The sequence below is a fragment of the Eumetopias jubatus genome, unplaced genomic scaffold, assembly GCF_037043125.1.
Source record: "Eumetopias jubatus isolate StellerSeaLion01/CBP00866 unplaced genomic scaffold, mEumJub1_p1.0 scaffold_14, whole genome shotgun sequence".
Taxonomy (NCBI): Eukaryota; Metazoa; Chordata; class Mammalia; order Carnivora; family Otariidae; genus Eumetopias; species Eumetopias jubatus.
Window position 1 is genome coordinate 103515639 of NW_028274820.1, and position 17213 is coordinate 103532851.

General features: G+C 42.7%; 1 protein-coding gene across 1 annotated transcript in view; it reads left to right on the plus strand.

Moving 5' to 3' along the window:
- Nucleotides 1–14031, plus strand: part of GALNTL5 (polypeptide N-acetylgalactosaminyltransferase like 5) — a 54314-nt gene extending 40283 nt beyond the window's left edge. The window contains exons 7-8 of the mRNA XM_028089237.2: nucleotides 9944–10093; nucleotides 13760–14031. Coding sequence (XP_027945038.1) covers nucleotides 9944–10093; nucleotides 13760–13903 — 294 coding nt within the window. The 3' untranslated portion in view covers nucleotides 13904–14031. The remainder of the gene's footprint in view (nucleotides 1–9943; nucleotides 10094–13759) is intronic.
- The last annotated feature ends 3182 nt before the right edge of the window (nucleotides 14032–17213 follow it).

Genomic DNA, 17213 nt, shown 5'->3' on the forward strand with positions numbered 1-17213 from the left:
CTTCTCCCTCTCCCACTCCCCCTGCTTGTGTTCCCTCTCTCCTGCCTCTCTCTCTCTCTCTCTCTGTCAAATAAATAAATAAAATCTTTAAAAAATAAAAAAAATAAAAGTAGATTTGACTTTTAAATATTCCCGTGATATTAGATCACTAGACATTAGGCATCAGAATGGGTCCTAGCTCTGTCGCTAACTTGCTGGGTCAGCCATTAGTTTTTCTAATTCCCTATTTCCTCACCTGATAAATAGGATTAAATATAATTACCATTCTCAGAATTTTGTGAAGATTTTTGTGTTTTTGTGTTTTTTTAATTTTATTTAAATTCCAGGATAGTTAACACAGTGTTATATTAGTTTCAGATGTACAATATAGGGATTCAGCAATTCCACGCATCACCTGGTACTCATCAGAACAAGTGCACTTCTTAATCCCCATCACCTGTTTCCCCCATCCACACCCTCTCTCCTCAGGTGACCACCAGTGTGTCCCCTAGAGTTAAGAGTCTGTTTCCTGGTTTCTCTCTCTCCTTCTCTCTTTTCCTTTGCTCATTTGTTCTGTTTCTTAAATTGCAATTTTGTGAAGATTTAATGAAGTAATTCGGGTAGAGAATAAAGTGCGAAGTAGATATTCCTGGAGAGAGAGTCTGAAGAAAATATAAAGGTGCCATTCAGATGTTTATTGTGTGTTTATCATCAGTAAGTTTTGGTTTTTGACTAAATTCTAATAGACTTTTATCTTGGTTACTTTGGGGTGCCTGGCTGGCTCTGCCAAAAGAGCTTGCGATTCTTGATCTCAGGGTTGTGAGTTGGAGCCCTACATTGGGTGTAGAGGTGACTTAAAGAAATAAAACTTAAAAGAAATAATGGTCACTTTGAACTGTTCATAAAATTCTGGGCTGTGAGTTCACCATTATTATCCTTAATTTTTTTCACTTTTCTCTGCCTGTTTGTCTTGTCCCAGCAGAGACAATACGGTGCAGAGAAAGCAGCTTAATCAATGACTAAATTCAAATCTTGGCTGAGCTTTAGCTTCCTTGCAGGTAAAATGAAAAAACAGAGATCCCTATTACAACGCCATAAAGACAGATACTTTCTAGAAGCTCCTTAATAAGTGACAGCTTATTCTTTGTTGCCCTCTGTTCTTTAGACTCTGCAATCATCTGCAGAGATCATACTCAATCGCACATATTATCTTAGGGTGTATTAAAATGTTTGCTCTATTTGCTTTTTGTGTTTTCTTTTTCTGATTTTTTTTTTTCTGTTTTGGATTTTGTCTCCCTCTTCCTTCTTTTGGCTTGTTAGTTTGTTCACTCGCTTAAAGTTCTTTTAAACACAGACTCGTTTTGTAAGGCTTCAGCTTAACAGTAACCCACAACCCTCGGACCAACAACTTTTGTAAGGCTTCAGATGCTTTATTGTGAATATAAAAATATCTGGAGCAATATATTTTTCCTCTTAAGGCCCTATTTGGCAGTACGACGTAAGCTTGTTATTTTCATTGCTTCTCCCCCGCAGCCCCAGCCCATCGTGTGTTCCCTTCTGATCCAGGCATTATTTTATAATATTCACGTCTTTGGTACTTTTCATTCTTTGGTTGATGGATTCCTTGTTTTGCTACATGGCTCTCTGTGAATATGGTAAATGGTATATTAGGTCCCCTTCTCAGGACCTAATATCTTAATAAGCACATGCTTGTGTCTCAAAATAAAATCAATTTTGTGAACAATACATGCATATTTGAAGAGGGAGTGTATTCCTTTTTCTGGCTCTGTATTCCCTCCAGATAGCAAGTGACAGCTAATTTATTCAAATGTATTAATTTTCCTTGCTTCAGTATTTTCAACTACTCCATTCCTAATGGCCCCTTCATATTTTTTAAGTGTGTGTGGGTCTCTCTTTTTATGAACACGTAAATTAACAAATAGCTAGAGTACTCTCTTGACCCTAGCAGCGGTCTCTAACCAAGATAAGCAACCTGTGTTTCCGGAGAGAAGATCATCGACACCTGTACATATGTCTTCATTTCTCACTCCTCATTCTAATAAATCAACATCCGCGTGGCCTCAGCACCCTGGGACATCATTCCGGGAACCGTTACCAGTTTAATATTGATGTCTCTAATGGATGGCTTTTGTTCTTCTGTATACCGGAGGTCACTGCAATATTTGACAAATGTAGACCAGTTTTTTCCAGACATTTTCTTGGAGCTTAGAACAATGCCCCCAGTTCCTCTTCCATAGCTCTGTTCTCGGTGTCCGCAGGAGTTTCTTCTGTGCATCCCAGAAGCATGCGTATTCCCAAGGCTGGTGTTCTTCTCCACTGTCCCTTCTTGGCCCATGTGCTCCTCAGGGCTCAGGGCTGACCTCAGCTGTTTTGCACCCATGAAGCCACATTGGTTGTTAATATAGTGCAATATTTCCTTACCTGGTGGGAAAGAACCTCAACTCTGAGCCAACTGAATACTGCCCACAGGCAGCCCACCAACCCCGTGGATCCATGGGCTTTCCATGACCAGCAACTAAAGGGACAGCGCCGGGCAGGGCAGGGGCACGGGACCTGTTGTCGCACCTCTGTTCTGAGCGGCCTGGGTCTGTGTCATCCCTTGCTAATATTTTTCAGGGCACACCTGCATCAACTCCCATGGTTCTAACTAACACCTGTGTAGTGACAGTACCCAAGTCTACATTTGTTTAAGGTTAGGACTCTCTCAAGAGTTCTAATTAGGTCCAATGTAGCTCTTATACAGGAGCACCTGCTACGTTGGGCTATGCCACATGCTTGGCATTCATAAGAAGGCACAGCCCTCATCCGTCCATTCACTCACTCAGCAATACTGAGAACCTGTTGTGTGCAAAGTGCTGTGTTGGTACTAAATACAGTGGCACACAGAGCAAATGTGGCTCCTGATGGCATGAAGCTCCATGCACTGAAGTGGAGAGAGGTGATTAGTGATTTGTTTTTGATAAATGCAATGAAGGAGAAATACAGAGCACTATGAGATCAGATAAAAGGGGAATCTAGCCTTGTGTTGGGGGAGGTGTGTGTCTTAGATGGCTTCCCTGCAGAAAGGGCACTTTTAAGTTATGGGGTAAAGGATAAAGATGTATTTCATTTATTTGACAAGGTCTTATGTATGTGACATGCACTGCTCTGGAATCTAACAGATACTAACTTATTTAATCTTCCTGATAAATCTGTGACCTAGGTGCATGATCTCCTACTTACAGTGGAGAAGCTGGGGCACAAAGCGGTCAAATAACTTGCCTCGATTCACGGAACCTGAGGGTATATTCTCCAAACCTATTGTGTCCTGCTTTGTACTATCTACTCAGCTTGAGGTCTGGAGACCTCGCCGGCTCCGTTCTATTCTCTCTGTCATTTCTCTCTGGAAGCCTCCAAAGCTCTGAATTTGTTTTAGTTGTCCTGTTACAGTCACTCTGGAAAGTGGGGATGGGCTGGGTGCCCACGGAGCTGCAGCTTCACCCCCAGCCTCAGGATGGTTCTCCTAACTGGGCTGCAGATCCACACTTCGGTTTCCTGGTGGAGTGGAGGCTGGCCTCCAGCAGTCCCCGACAGCCTGCATGGGTTGCTGCTCCATCCTGGTGGCCCCAGATACCGGCAAGGTGCCCTGCTCCAGACCCAGAGCCCTGCCGTATACTCTGAGGATCACCGGCCTCACTGTGGGATGGGGTGAGACCAACATCTAATGTTGAAGCCAGCTTAGATTCAGCCCAAGGTGGCCAAACCTCGTTGGATGCTGTAATTTGAAAGCAAACCATGCACTCGCAATAGAGGTATGGTAGACCAAATTCTTAGTCTACATAAGGGGGGATTGAGCATGCTCCTCAGCAGCCCCCTGCTCTCTGACCACAGCTCGCCATGGGTTACTTCCATGTCCTCAGAAATTCCACCTCTCGTGGGTTGCCCCAAGGCCCTCTTTCTCTTCTCCCTCTACCCTCTCAGTAATCTTATCCACACCACACTTCAGTGACTACCTGCCAATGACACAGTTCTAGCTCCTTCCCAGGTCTTTCTGTGCCATCAGCTTGTGCATCTAATTGCCTACAGGTTACTCTCCTGTAGGATGAATATCCCATGGGCATCCTAAGCCCAACAGTTCAAAAACAGAGCTCTTTCTACCCCCTTGAACCCATTCCTCCTCCCGTGCTCCTTTCCTCTTTGGATGGATGATGTGCTGCCCTCCACCTGCCTGCAACCATCCATCCTCCATCCTCCCAGAGGACCTTCTTGGTCTCCACTCTCCCCTTCATGCCCCACTTCCCCCCGCCATGTAGGGTTAGATCTAGGCCGAAGTCATCACTCACCTCTGTCCACTTTGCTCTTTTCCACTACCACAGTCCATAGTTACAGCTTTGATGTAATCTCCTCAGGAAGGCTTTCTTGACCTTGTCCTCACCCCCCCTGCATGCCCACGCACATGTGCGTGCGCGCACACACACCCACATCCGAGTCTGGGGTCTCTTCTCCTGTGCGTACTCACACATCTCAGCGTATACTTTACCCATTACGGCACCTGTTCTGCTGTACCCTAGTTGTCACTTGTCTGTGTGTTCAGGGCAGGCTCTGTGGGCATACAACCTGTGTGGTTGCATGGGGGACCACGTTTGGAGGGACCCCACACTTAGTGGAATACTCCTGAAACTCATTATAATTTTTGAATCAGAGACTCCATTTTTATCTTGTGCTGGGCCCCATCGATCTGTGTACTCACCAGACCGTGAGCCCTGTTGGGGCAGGGACACGGTCTGACTTGCTCACAGCTGGGTCCCTCAGCACCTGGTATGTTGACCACGTAAAAAGTGGTTGGGAAATATTTGTAAGTGGTTGAACCACTCAGAGTCTAAGAAGCCTCATGTCTAAATGATCAGAATAATTGTGTGCATCCACTGAGGCAATGTGCATCAAGCATTTAAAACAGTGTCTGCCACCTAATGTGCCCTCAGCCAATGTCAGTTCCTTTCTTTCTATGCGACAGCTGTCTCAGAGTTCTCATTCCAGATGGTAGCTGGCTAGCAGCCTCTCCTGACTTTCTGCTGAGATGTTCATGGAGACTGGAGAAAGTGGGATCCCACTAGAAAAGAAATCTGACGGACTGCCTGAATCCGGAAGGCAGCCCCATAACTGTGAGGCCAATGGGACAGCCTGAGAAAATCCGACTCTGGCTTTGTCACATGAGGTGCCCCTACGTCACCTCACAAAAACAAATACAGATTACAGAAGTAAGAACATACTTAGTAATGCCCTGATTTCTGCCTGCAGACTCAGAAAAGAGGCAGCCTTCCAACCCATATATGTCAGTGGAGAAGGGCCAGTGAGGCTGGACCATGATGTAAGGAAGGATAAGGGAGGCCGGAGAGGGGGCAAGGGCCGGACGCCACAGGACCTTGTAAGGACTTAGATTGTATCTTATGCACGGTGGAATGCTCCAGGTAGGTTTTAAGTAGGACAGTGATGGAGGTGAACAAAGTGGAGGATAAGCAGGGAGAGCAGGAGCTTCTTCTGATGATCTGGACAAAGGGTGACCTTGGATGGAACCAGAGCGGTGGTAATGGAGGAGGAAAGACTAAACGGATTCCAGGCATATCTTATGAGTAGAGTGGTTGGAACTTAGAGACCAAGCAGGTAGGATGGATGTTAAGAGAAAGTGGTGTCCCGGGTGAGCCACTATCGGTCGGCTAACGCCGTGACAATGCTATGTTACAAGCCAGCTCAACACTGAATCACTTAGACCAATAAGCGTTAGGCTGTTTCTTTCATATGTTAATGGGCTGGCCAGGGTGACTCTGCCTCCGAATTTAGATGATCTGGGCTTGGCTCTAGTCTTTGGCTTTTGTTCAGGTCTGCTCATCATTCTAAGTATTAAAATTCTGCTAGTGTGCTGCTAGCATTACTAGTCTGCTAGTACTTGTAGTACTAGTATACGAGTGGTAACTAGTAGCAACTCAGCATATTCTTCTCATTTGGTTGGGCAAAGGTGCAAAAGTCAAGCCAAGCCACACAGCATATTTAAAGGGCCTCAGCGTGCATCATGCCTGCTCCTGTTCTGTTGGCCAAAGCAACAGAGGGACAAGCCCAAAGTCAGGATGTCAGAGAAATACAGGTGAGGGATGGGGGAGGGAGCCAATATTTGTGGAACAATATTTCCATCTATCACACCAAGTTTCTGGAATAAACAGTCAAGTGGATGGAGGTCTGTTTTACTTAGGGAGTAAAGCTGTAGTTAAGAGAAAAATGTTCCCTTGCGTATCAGTTAGCTTTTGCTGTGTAACAAACTATCCCAAAACACAGTGGCTTAAGACAGCAAACAATTGTTATTTCTCATAATTTACTGTGTTGCTAGAGTGGCTTTTCTGGTCATAGACAGAATGGCTGGTTTATACTGTTGTTGCCTATACATCTGTGTTCATCCAGAGGCTCAGCTGGTGCTGGCAAGTTTAGGATGACATCATTTGCATGTCTAGACATAGTGATAGCTGGGGCAGTGGAGATGACTTGCCATTTGTCTCTTATATCAGTCAGGCTAGCTCAGGCTCATTTCCAGTGAAATGGTCACAAGGTTCCCAAGAGTAGCAAGAGAAGGCAAGTCCCATGCAGCAAACACTTTGCAAGCCTCTGTTTGTGTCACATCTGTTAAGGTCGCATTGGCCGAAGCAAATCATGAGGCCAAGGCCAGGTTTAAGAGATGGAGAAATAAGCTGTACCTCTTGGTGGAATGAGGTAAAATGTTGCATTGCACAGAAGTGTGCATATAGGAATGAAGAGGATCTGTGGCCATTCTTGCAACCTACCACACTTGACTACTGCAGAGATACACGCTTATTTACAAACACCAACTCTAAGCATTTTATAAGTATCAACTTATCTAATGCGCATAACAATCCCATGAGGTGGGTACTGTTATTCTCACTTTACAGTTGAGGAAACTGAGGCACAAATAGGTTGAATAACTGCAGTAACTTGCCTTAGTTCATACAGCTGTTGGAGGACTCGAACCGTACTGAGCCAGGCCCAGAGTCTGTGCTCTTACCCACTGCGTTAGCCTAACTCTCAGTGGGTTACTGGTGCTGTTACTACTAATAATTAATAATAATAATAATAACAGTAGAATCTAGGAGCTGGATGGACAACTTCCAGCAGAATATCTGAGGAAGCAAGCTGACCATCATCTACATGGACAGTGAGCCCAGCAAAATGTATGTTCAGATGGATCATGTCCCTCCTGAGAATGAATCAAGAGTAAAAGAACAAACACATGAGCCCTTTGAAGATTAGGCTAAATTGCTTTACCTTCCTTCGATTTGATATCTTTTTTTAAAGATTTATTTTTTTCTTTCTTCCAGAAGTGGGGAGGGAGGGCCAGAGGGAGAGATTGAATTCCAAGCAGACTCCAGTCAGGGAGTTCAACATAGGACTCAATTCCATGACCCCGGGATCATGACCTGAGCTGAAACCAAAAGTCAGACGTGCTCAATGGACTGCACCACCCAGGCACCCCATGGTTTTTTAGAAAGTTTTTTTTTTAAGATTATTTATTTATTTGTTTGTTTATTTGACAGAGGGAACACAAGCAGGGGGAGTGGGAGAGGGAGAAGCAGGCTTCCCGCAGAGCAGGGAGCCCGATGCGGGGCTCGATCCCAGAACCCTGGGATCATGATCTGAGCCGAAGGCAGACGCTTAACGACTGAGCCACTCAGGCGCCCCGAGGAAGTTTTTTGATAAAATTTTTCTCTTGTACCTCTTTCATCACTTTGATTACTTTTGTTTTCTATTCTGTATGCCGGATTTCTTTTCTAATCAAGAAACATTTCAAACATAACAAACAGTGATTTTCTCCAGTCTAATTATTAAACAGATATTAATGATCTTCCAAATTTCCTTAAGTTCTCACTTTAAAAAAAAGAGAATAAAACATTATAGATAGCTAGTACCAGTTAGCTTTTGCTATATAACAAAGCGCCCCCAAACAGTAGCTTAAGTGAACAACTATGTAGTTCTCAATTTCAGATGAAAATGAGATCCAGGGGCGCCTGGGTGGCTTAGTTGGTTAAGCGTCTGCCTTTGGCTCATGTCATGATCTCGGAGTCCTGGGATCGATCCCCACATCGGGCTCCCTGCTCGGCGGGGAGTCTGCTTCTCCCTCTGCCTCTGCTCCTCTCCCCATCCCCCCACTTGTGTACTTTCTCTCTCTCAAATAAATAAATAAAATCTTTAAAAAAAAGTGAGATCCAGAGAGGATGTGTCTGATCATAAGCATGTGGCTGATCTGATAAAAGAACCTAATGCTTTGGAATTCTGATCTAACGGTTCTTCTAAGGGAAAAGGAATTCCATAGATATTTTTCTAGACATTCTGAGGGGCTTTTTCTGGTTATTTCTGAAGAAATCTAGAGGTTAGTTGCATGGGTCATTAGGTCTCATGTTATGTCAGAAGATGCATCTTCTTAAACATCATCCCTTCTGACTACCTGAGGGATATACTTCACCCTAAGTATTGTTCTTATAAACAATGTGAGTGTTGTGTTCAGTGAAAGCCTTATTTCCTATTACTGTTTCCTAAATGATTAGGTGGATTTTATAAGAAATTGTCTATAAAACTGGGCTATATGGTCTTGACCAGTCAGAACAGTGATTTTCATTTTAGCGAGCATCGGAATCACCTGAGGAGCGGGTTAAAATACAGATTTCTGGGCCCAGCCCCACAGTCCCTGGTGCAGTAGGTCTGGGTGGGCCCAAGGCTTTTGCATTTTGAAGTTTCTGAGTGGTATGATGCTGCTAGTTTGGGGACAATGCAAGAATCACAGAATTAGAGTAAACAAAAAAGTCATGGCAAGTATACTGTGAAATATGTAAGTGTGTGCACAAGACTTATCCTATAAGCACATTCTTTGTGTTATTATTTATAATACTAAAAACTGGAAACTACCAAAATATCTGAATAATACAAAACTTGTAAAATAACTTCACATACCATTAAATGAAAAAAACCCACAAGTTATCCCAATGTTGTGTACATATGTGTGTATACACACAGACCTGGATTAATATTGACTAACAGACTATCAGGAATAGAAGTGATTTTTATTTTCTTCTGTGTACTTTTCACATTTGTTGATTTTTCAATGGGCGTATTTTGTGTAGTAAAAAAGCTATTAAAAATAAGTGTTATATAATGTGTGGTGATTAACATAACAATAAAAAATTTAAAAAATAAGTGTTATAAAGTGTTTTAAGTACAAAAAAGAGGACTCATTGAATTTAGCCCTGATCAATATTTCTTTTGTTCCCTGCTGACATCCAGCAATACTTAGTCACGCTCAGAATATCGTTTGAGAATATTTGAAGACAAAATATCTTGCCATTTTTCATACACAGTCAGCATCAGAATTGGTCACATATGGGGCGCCTGGGTGTCTCAGTTGGTTAAGTGTCTGCCTTCGGCGTAGGTCATGATCCTAGGGTCCTGGGATCGAGCCCCGCTTCTGGCTCCCTGCTCAGCCGGGAGCCTGCTTCTCCCTCTCTGCCTGCCACGCCCCTTGCTTGTGCACGCGCTCTCTCTAGGTCTCTCTCTGTGTCAAATAAATACTTAAAATCTTTTTAAAAACAAATAAACAAAAAAACCCCAAAGAACTGGTCACATACGAGGGAGACAGAATCACTTGGTATTTGGAGAGCTGGCTCTGAGACCAAACTTCCTGAGCTTAAACCCTGCGTTCTCTGTCACTGGGCAAGTTTCTTAACCAACGTATGTACTAGTTTCTTTATCTGTAAAGTGGGGATAATCACACTATCTCCATTACAGGGTTGTTGTGAGGATTAAATGAACAACTTAAGAAATGTTAGCTATTCCTATGTTTGTAAAAAAAAAAAATATTCTGCCGTTGCCTTGTATTAGCAAACATACATTAATGTTTTCTGGTTTTGTCTAGATCTGGATGTGTGGAGGCCGGCTCTTTATCCTCCCCTGCTCTCGAGTGGGACACGTCAATAAGCCGCACTTTCCAAATCAACCTGGGCTTGTAAAAGCCGTGACATATAACAATCTCAGATTGGTGCATGTTTGGCTGGATGAATACAAGGTAAAGGAAGTGTCTCTGATTTGGAAAGAAAAGCAAGAGTACAGAATGGGACTTGCTCTAAAAGAAACCTGCTACTACCTTTCTAGATAACAAGTTTTGGGTTTTTTTTTCTCTATTTTCCTTAAATTAGCCTTCAGCCACTCATCTACGTTCCCCAGACCCTATTCTCAATTGGTTCATTCTAACCTACTACACTTTTTATTTTAATTTCTAGGGAAGCTCAAGTTTCTCAGAAGTAAATCAACCACCATAGGAAGTTTGTTTTGTTTTGTTTGTTTGGCCCAGATCTGTTTTTCCCCCTAAGGATTGCCCCTCTGAAGCAAACACCTCTCCCTGCTCCCCTCCCCACAGGCAACTCTTTAAATTCTCTTCCTCTACTACCAAGTTCTCAAGGGATGCAGCTGCTGTGATCTGGAGACCGCGCAAGAACCTCCACTATCTCTTTTCTACCGACAAAGATTTCTCTCTCAAAGCCTTGCCCCTTCACCTGTGCACCTCCCCAAGGCTTCAGTCCCTAGCCAAGACCTAAAAGAGTGCACAGACAGAGAACATGTAGCTGTGGCCTCATTTGAAAGTTGTCCCTCCAGGATCCATGCACAAACCAATACGGCGGTAACCCCAGCAAGACCTCATTTCAGATACATGGGGAGAAATATGTAAGAATCTCTTTATGATATTCTGTGTTCTGGTCTTAATCTAATATTTCTTTATTATTTTAAATTATAAAAGTAATAATACTCTTTCTCTAGTAATCAAGGCAATGTGAATTAAAACCTCAATGAGATATTTCTACATAGCCACTGAGATTGGCCAAAATGTTTAAAGCCTGATAGGACCAAGTATTGGCAAACAGGAAGTCTCAGACACCGCATGTGGGAGTATTCATTATTACAAACTCACTTTGGAAGACAGTTTGGCAAAATCAAGTAAAGATCATGAATATCCCGTGATCCAGCAATTCATTCTGTGCGTACACCCCAGAAAGGCATGCTTTTGTGCAGCAAGAACACATGAACAAGAACGTTTACAAACAGCATTGTTGGTGTTAGCCAACACTAAATACAACCCAACTGTTCATCAAGAGTAGAATGGATAAATGTGACATATTTAATTGATATAATTCTATACAGCCATGAAAATTAACCAACTGTAGATACACATACAACCGTACAGTACACCTTAAAGACATAATGGTGAACAAAAGCAGCCAAACACAATAGAGTATATACTGATTTATTCCATTTCCTATTAAGTTAAAAATGGGTAAAATTAAGCCATGTAATTTATGGGTGCACAGTTAGATAATCAAAGCTAAAAAGAAAAGCAAAGACATGAATACATAATCAAGATAGCATTTAAAACCAAGGGAAAGCCTATGCTCAAGACAGGAAAGGCAGGGGGCTTCGGGGATGCCATTTATGTTCTATTTCTTGACCTAGTCAATATGACGGGGATTGATTTTTCAGCAATTCATTAAGTTGCACATTTAATTTTATGTACTTTTTGTATGCTTATTATAGTTCCCAATTTTTAAAAGAAATTCTTTTTTAAAAGGTAAAACATACTCATGTTTAAAAGTCATACAGTATTGAAAGAGTACTAAGTGAAAAGCAAGCTTTCTCAGACCATAGTTCGACCCCTCAGAAGTAACATTAAATTAGCAATCACTAAATCACTAAAATTAGTAAGACTAATAGTTTCTTGTTAACACACATTTAAAAACAAATATATATCCTTTTACATAACTAGATTCATACAGTATTTTGTTCTGCAATTTTTCTACCTGTTAGCATATTTTATTTTTAAAATCATATTTATTTATTTATTTGTTTATTTGTTTATTTATGAGAGAGAGAGAGAGAGAGAGAGAGAGAGAGCCTGAGTGGAGGGGAGGGAGGGGCAGAGAGAGAGGGAGAGCCAACTCCCTGCTGAGCAGGGAACCTGATAAGGGACTCAGTCCTCAGACCCTGGGATTATGACCTGAGCTGAAGGTAGATGCTTAACTTGACTGCCACCCAGGTGCCCCTACCTGTTAGTATATTTTAAAAACATACTTTCAAAGTCCTTTAAAATCTGAACATATAAACATATCATTCTTTTAAATATTTCCTTTGAATGGATCTCCTAAAATTGATCCCATTAATAAATAGCCCCCTACAGATAAACATTCTGATTATCTCAGCTTTTTATTAATCCTTAATATTTGCCTCAATGCACATCCTTCACACTATCTTTTTGTACATTTGTGCAGATATATCTCGGGAGTAAATCTCAAAACATGGACTTGCTGGGCCATGAGAGGTGCATTTTATATCCTGATGGTTAATGTCCAAACTACCATCACTATCACCAAATACATAAATGCCTGTCTCCCCACAACTTTTCCAACCCTGATTTTAATTAAACTTTATATTCTAATCTGGTAGTTTGGAAATTATTATTGTTTTATATTGCATTTATTTATGAGAGATCTTGAGCTTATTTTCATGTTTGTTGATTTTTTTTCTGTGAATTCTGGCCACAGACTTAAGCAGTTGACTTGAACACATCTAGGACTGAGCAGTTTACTGAATTTCACAGAGGATATAGTGACAAAAAGGTCCATCTAACCTAAAAAGCATACTGTTTGGCATAAAATCAATGGACGTATGAGCCGGCACACTGGAAACTGTAGTGAATGACATCAGACAAGAGAGGGCTTCGCACAAAATGTTGTCTAGGGTCCTCTCTGCCTTTGCTCCCAAACGGCAATACCCCTCTCCCACCCTCAGGCCCATCCCCTGCGTCGACCTGCCCTGGGAACTAGGAGTGGCAAGATATGATGGCAAAGACCTACAATGGTCAAGTGTCCCAGGGAGAATCCAACATGGCATGCCCATAATACACTTGCTTGGAGAAGCAAGTTCCTTCTCTTGTTCAACAATATTACTGTACTATATTCTGGGCACTGGGAAACTCAGATGAAAATACAAGGCTTCAGTCTATTTAGAATATCTCTTTTAATATGGGGCAGACTGAATCCATTAGACATTCGTACTTAATACTGTCTTAAATCAGAGCATATAACAGACAGACCAGGGGTGGTGATAATAATGGCCAGTGCTGACATGACACCATATGCCAGCCTTTTCTCCCCAGTGCTCTCTGCAGGTATTAGATAGAGGGTTCAGTCCTCACGACAACCTCATGAGGGTAGGGGCAGAGGCCACATAATAAACAACAGAGCAAGAATGTGAACACAGGCTGTCTTCTCCCAGAGTCAATTTGCCGTTAGCCACTACCCCATCTCCCATTTCTGAAACCATGGGAGTGTTGACTGGGACCAGGGAGTGAGGGTTTTGTCCTTGAGTATTGAAAGAGCAGGAGAAAGGGGATATATCACAACAGGTGTCTGGGATTCTTGGGCTCCTAAGAAGCAGGACCTGGATCCCTGGTTCCCTTCCTGGACCCCTCTACATCATCTCGCCGTAGTTTGTCACAGAACATACTGTGAATACGTGTGGGGCGGGTGAATCCCAGGTACCACGTGTGTCTCTGCCCTCACTCCATGGATGGAATCGGAAGGTCTTCTGTTTTTATTTTTTTAGTTCAGGTGATGGGAATATATACTGCTATGTTAGATATGACTTGTCTGGTTTAATGAAATGACTCTCTCTTTCCTTTTAGGAGCAGTTTTTTTTACGACAACCTGGTCTGAAATCTGTTGCCTACGGAAACATTAGTGAGCGTGTTGAATTGAGGAAACGATTGGGTTGCAAATCATTTCAGTGGTATTTGGAAAATGTCTTCCCAGAACTGGAGACATCTTAAGGGCCGCCAATGAAAAGGAAACAAATCATTTTCATTAACGAAGGGCTAAAAATCCCCCTAGGTCTTCAACACAGAGAAGAGTGCAAGTTTGGAACATCATGAAATTATGTGACATGCAGTAAGAAATACAACCAGAGCGCTCTAGAACAAGAGTGCCTTTCTGTCTTCTTTTAACAATAGTTCTTAACACTTTGTTACGCATGCCACTAAATTTCTGGGGCGGCAAAACCTTGAACATTAGAAATACACACAGTCACACAGTTAAGGCTATCATACAATTGAGCAAGGTAGAGTGTATTCTCTTCGTTATTTGCCAGACTCACTTGGTCCCGTTAGACCACAGGGAATGCTCCACTCTTGGAGCCTTTGTCAACTCCATTCCACTCCAGGCAGGTGACCTGGACTGGTGGCCTTCTAAGACGTTCACAGAGAGCCTTGGTTGGTCCATACCAACTGAGGCTCAACTGTATTGAGCTCCTCTCTTCCTGCCAGTGTAGATTTGGGTGCTGATTCCTTGCTTGGTTGGGTTCCCGAGCTTCTGATGTCCCATCCACTTGCCGTGGTGTTCCAGTCCAGTTCTCTAGGCCAGTCTTCCAGTTTGCGCCTGTCAGTCCTTTTGTCACTTGGAGACAGTCCTTCTTCCCTGCTTCTGATTTTGCCTTGTTCATATTTCTCCCCTCCTATGGCTCTGGCCTACAGCCCTCCTGATACTTCTTGGATTGTGTGCTCTGTAGTTAATCTATGTTCTGGCTAAGAACTGTTTAGCTGGGACTGGGGAAGAAGTAGCTAAGTTCCCTATCTACCCTGTGTGAACATACTTCCAAATGTCTAAAGTACTTCTTTTGGGTTAGAGGGATGGCTGTTGTGTTCACCCTGGTGGAGGTGGCTAGAAAGGGGGCATATATTTAAGTCACAGAGAAAATGAGGGAAAGAACACATTGAAAGGAATAAAAGGAATGGGGGAGACTTGGGGTAGGATCACTAAACCTAGCACACAAGCTGGTTTTTACAGAAGGAGACAACTTATCTATTATGCTCACTCAGTCAACAATTGAGTGGTCCTCCGGGGCCAGATATCCTTCTTGGTGCTGGGACGCAGCAGACGAGGCAACAGGAAAACATCCCTCCCTTCATGGGGAGTTTATCTAATCTCCTTATACATATGTATTTAGTAAAATACTCTATAGAATCTATTGTTAGATTTATGTATTTAGCAAAATACTCTATAACGACATGGGGAAAACCCAGGCTTATATATTACAGGTGGCCAGGGTAACTTGATTGACCCTTTAAAAAGTCAATCTGGCAACACAAAATAAGCACCACATTATGATTATATTCTTGGACCATATTTATACCTTACCTGCTTCTAGAAAGTAATAAAAAATGATTATAATAAACCCATGAATCTTAAAACTAGTGTAAAATACAAAATAGAAATCTGTAGCAGAAGGAAAAAAGAATTCTAGTATAAATAAACCATCATTTTGAAATAACTTTTTTCTAGTTTTGAAATCTGAGAATAATTTTTTCTTTGGTAAGCATAAAGGAGGATGTTGTAAATATCAGCTTTGCCAAAACAAAAAGACAAATGTTCTTAGAGCCATGAAGCCTAATATTAGGTCTTCCGTTTTCTTTTTTTTTCTCTCCTTAGAGAGAGAGAGGGCACACGTGCGGGCATGGGGGTAGAGGGCCTGGAGGAGACGGGCAGAGGGAGAGGGAGAGAATCTGAAGCAGACTCCCCGCAGAGCAGGGAGGCCGACACAGGGCTCGATCTAGACCCTGAGATCATGACCTGAGCTGAATCCAGAGGTCAGGCACTCAACAGACTATGAGCCACCCAGGCGTCCCTTTGGTCTTGGTTATTTAATGTGAATGTTGGTTCAGGTACCAGATAACAATGTGAGTTAAGTCTTAGAAATGATCTAGTATGTTCCTTAAACAACTTCTTTTGAATATTGACTCTGGAACAGAAATCAGAATAAACATCCAAGTATTGGTGTGATTGAAAGGAAATCCGTATTAGCCTATAGGTGGCAATTTTCTGTTTCATATGTGGCAACTTAAAAATCTGATTTCTATTGTGGAGCTAGTTGAGAAGTATCTGTTAACCCACTCAAAGCTATTCTCAAAACACAGTTTTTGGTATGACCAAATGTTCAGACAAGCCTTAAAGTAAGCCTGGGAGTTCTCTAATTAAAGCATACTTCTTGGAATGTAGCCTAAGACACAACAGCATGAAACTGAGCTCCCATTATGTTCCATACACAGTGGTAAGTACTCTCAGTTCAACCACACATAAAATAGGCCCTACTGTTATTGCCATTTCATAGATGGAAAACCAAAGTTAGAATTTGTCCCGGGTTGGGGTTGCCAGTTTTAGCAAACAAAAATACAGGATGCTCTGTCTTTGAAATTTGTATTTTAAATAAGCAATGTTTTGTTAGAAGTATATTTCACATATTCCACGGAACATACTTATACCACAAAACTGTTCTTTGTTTCTCTGAAATTCAAATTTCAGGCCATCCTGTATTTCATCTGGTAACGTTATCTGGGGACAAACTAACACAGCCCATATAGTAGCAGAATCAGCCCAGTCTCAGACTCTGGGCTTAACCACAACGTTAGGCTGCAAAGAGCATTTTAGTCATTCTTCGTTTAACAGTAAAACTGGAGCTAACCCAAACCTCAATGGCTAGAATTATACCATTATACATTAATTTGATGGAATAGCATATAAACCCGTTTAAAATAACGGCTAGAAAAAAATTCCGTTCCAGAAGGCCAACATTTAAATATCCGACGCTATCAAGGGTCGGAGCAGGTGTAGTGGCAGCTCAGGCACTGACTTGTTCCCTAGCACAGGGATTTCAAACTTCAGTTTGCGTGTGAATCTCCTGCAGCTCCTGTTAGAACGCAGATTTCGATTACTAGGTAGGTGTGGCAAGGGGCTTGCGATTCAGCAGTTCTAACCAGCCCCCAGGTGACACTGACGCGGCTTGCTGTGGCCGCTGTTCCTCAGGCTGCCTCACTTCTGCACCTGACCACCGGCGTGAGCTTTTTCCACGGCTTCTCTGAGAGGTACACCGCAAAGCCTTCATACTTGAACCCACATTTCTTTGGGCAAAGCTGAAGTTGCACATCTTTCAATATGTACAAGCCCGCTTGTCCTTAAGGAGGCCTTTTTTATACGAGGAAAAACCCCAAGCCGCCGGTCCCAGACCTTCCGGGCCACCGCCGAGCCGGTAGCCTCTCGAGCACGCAGGACCCCGCCGGCGCCGCGGGGCGCCCACGCCCGGCGCGGACG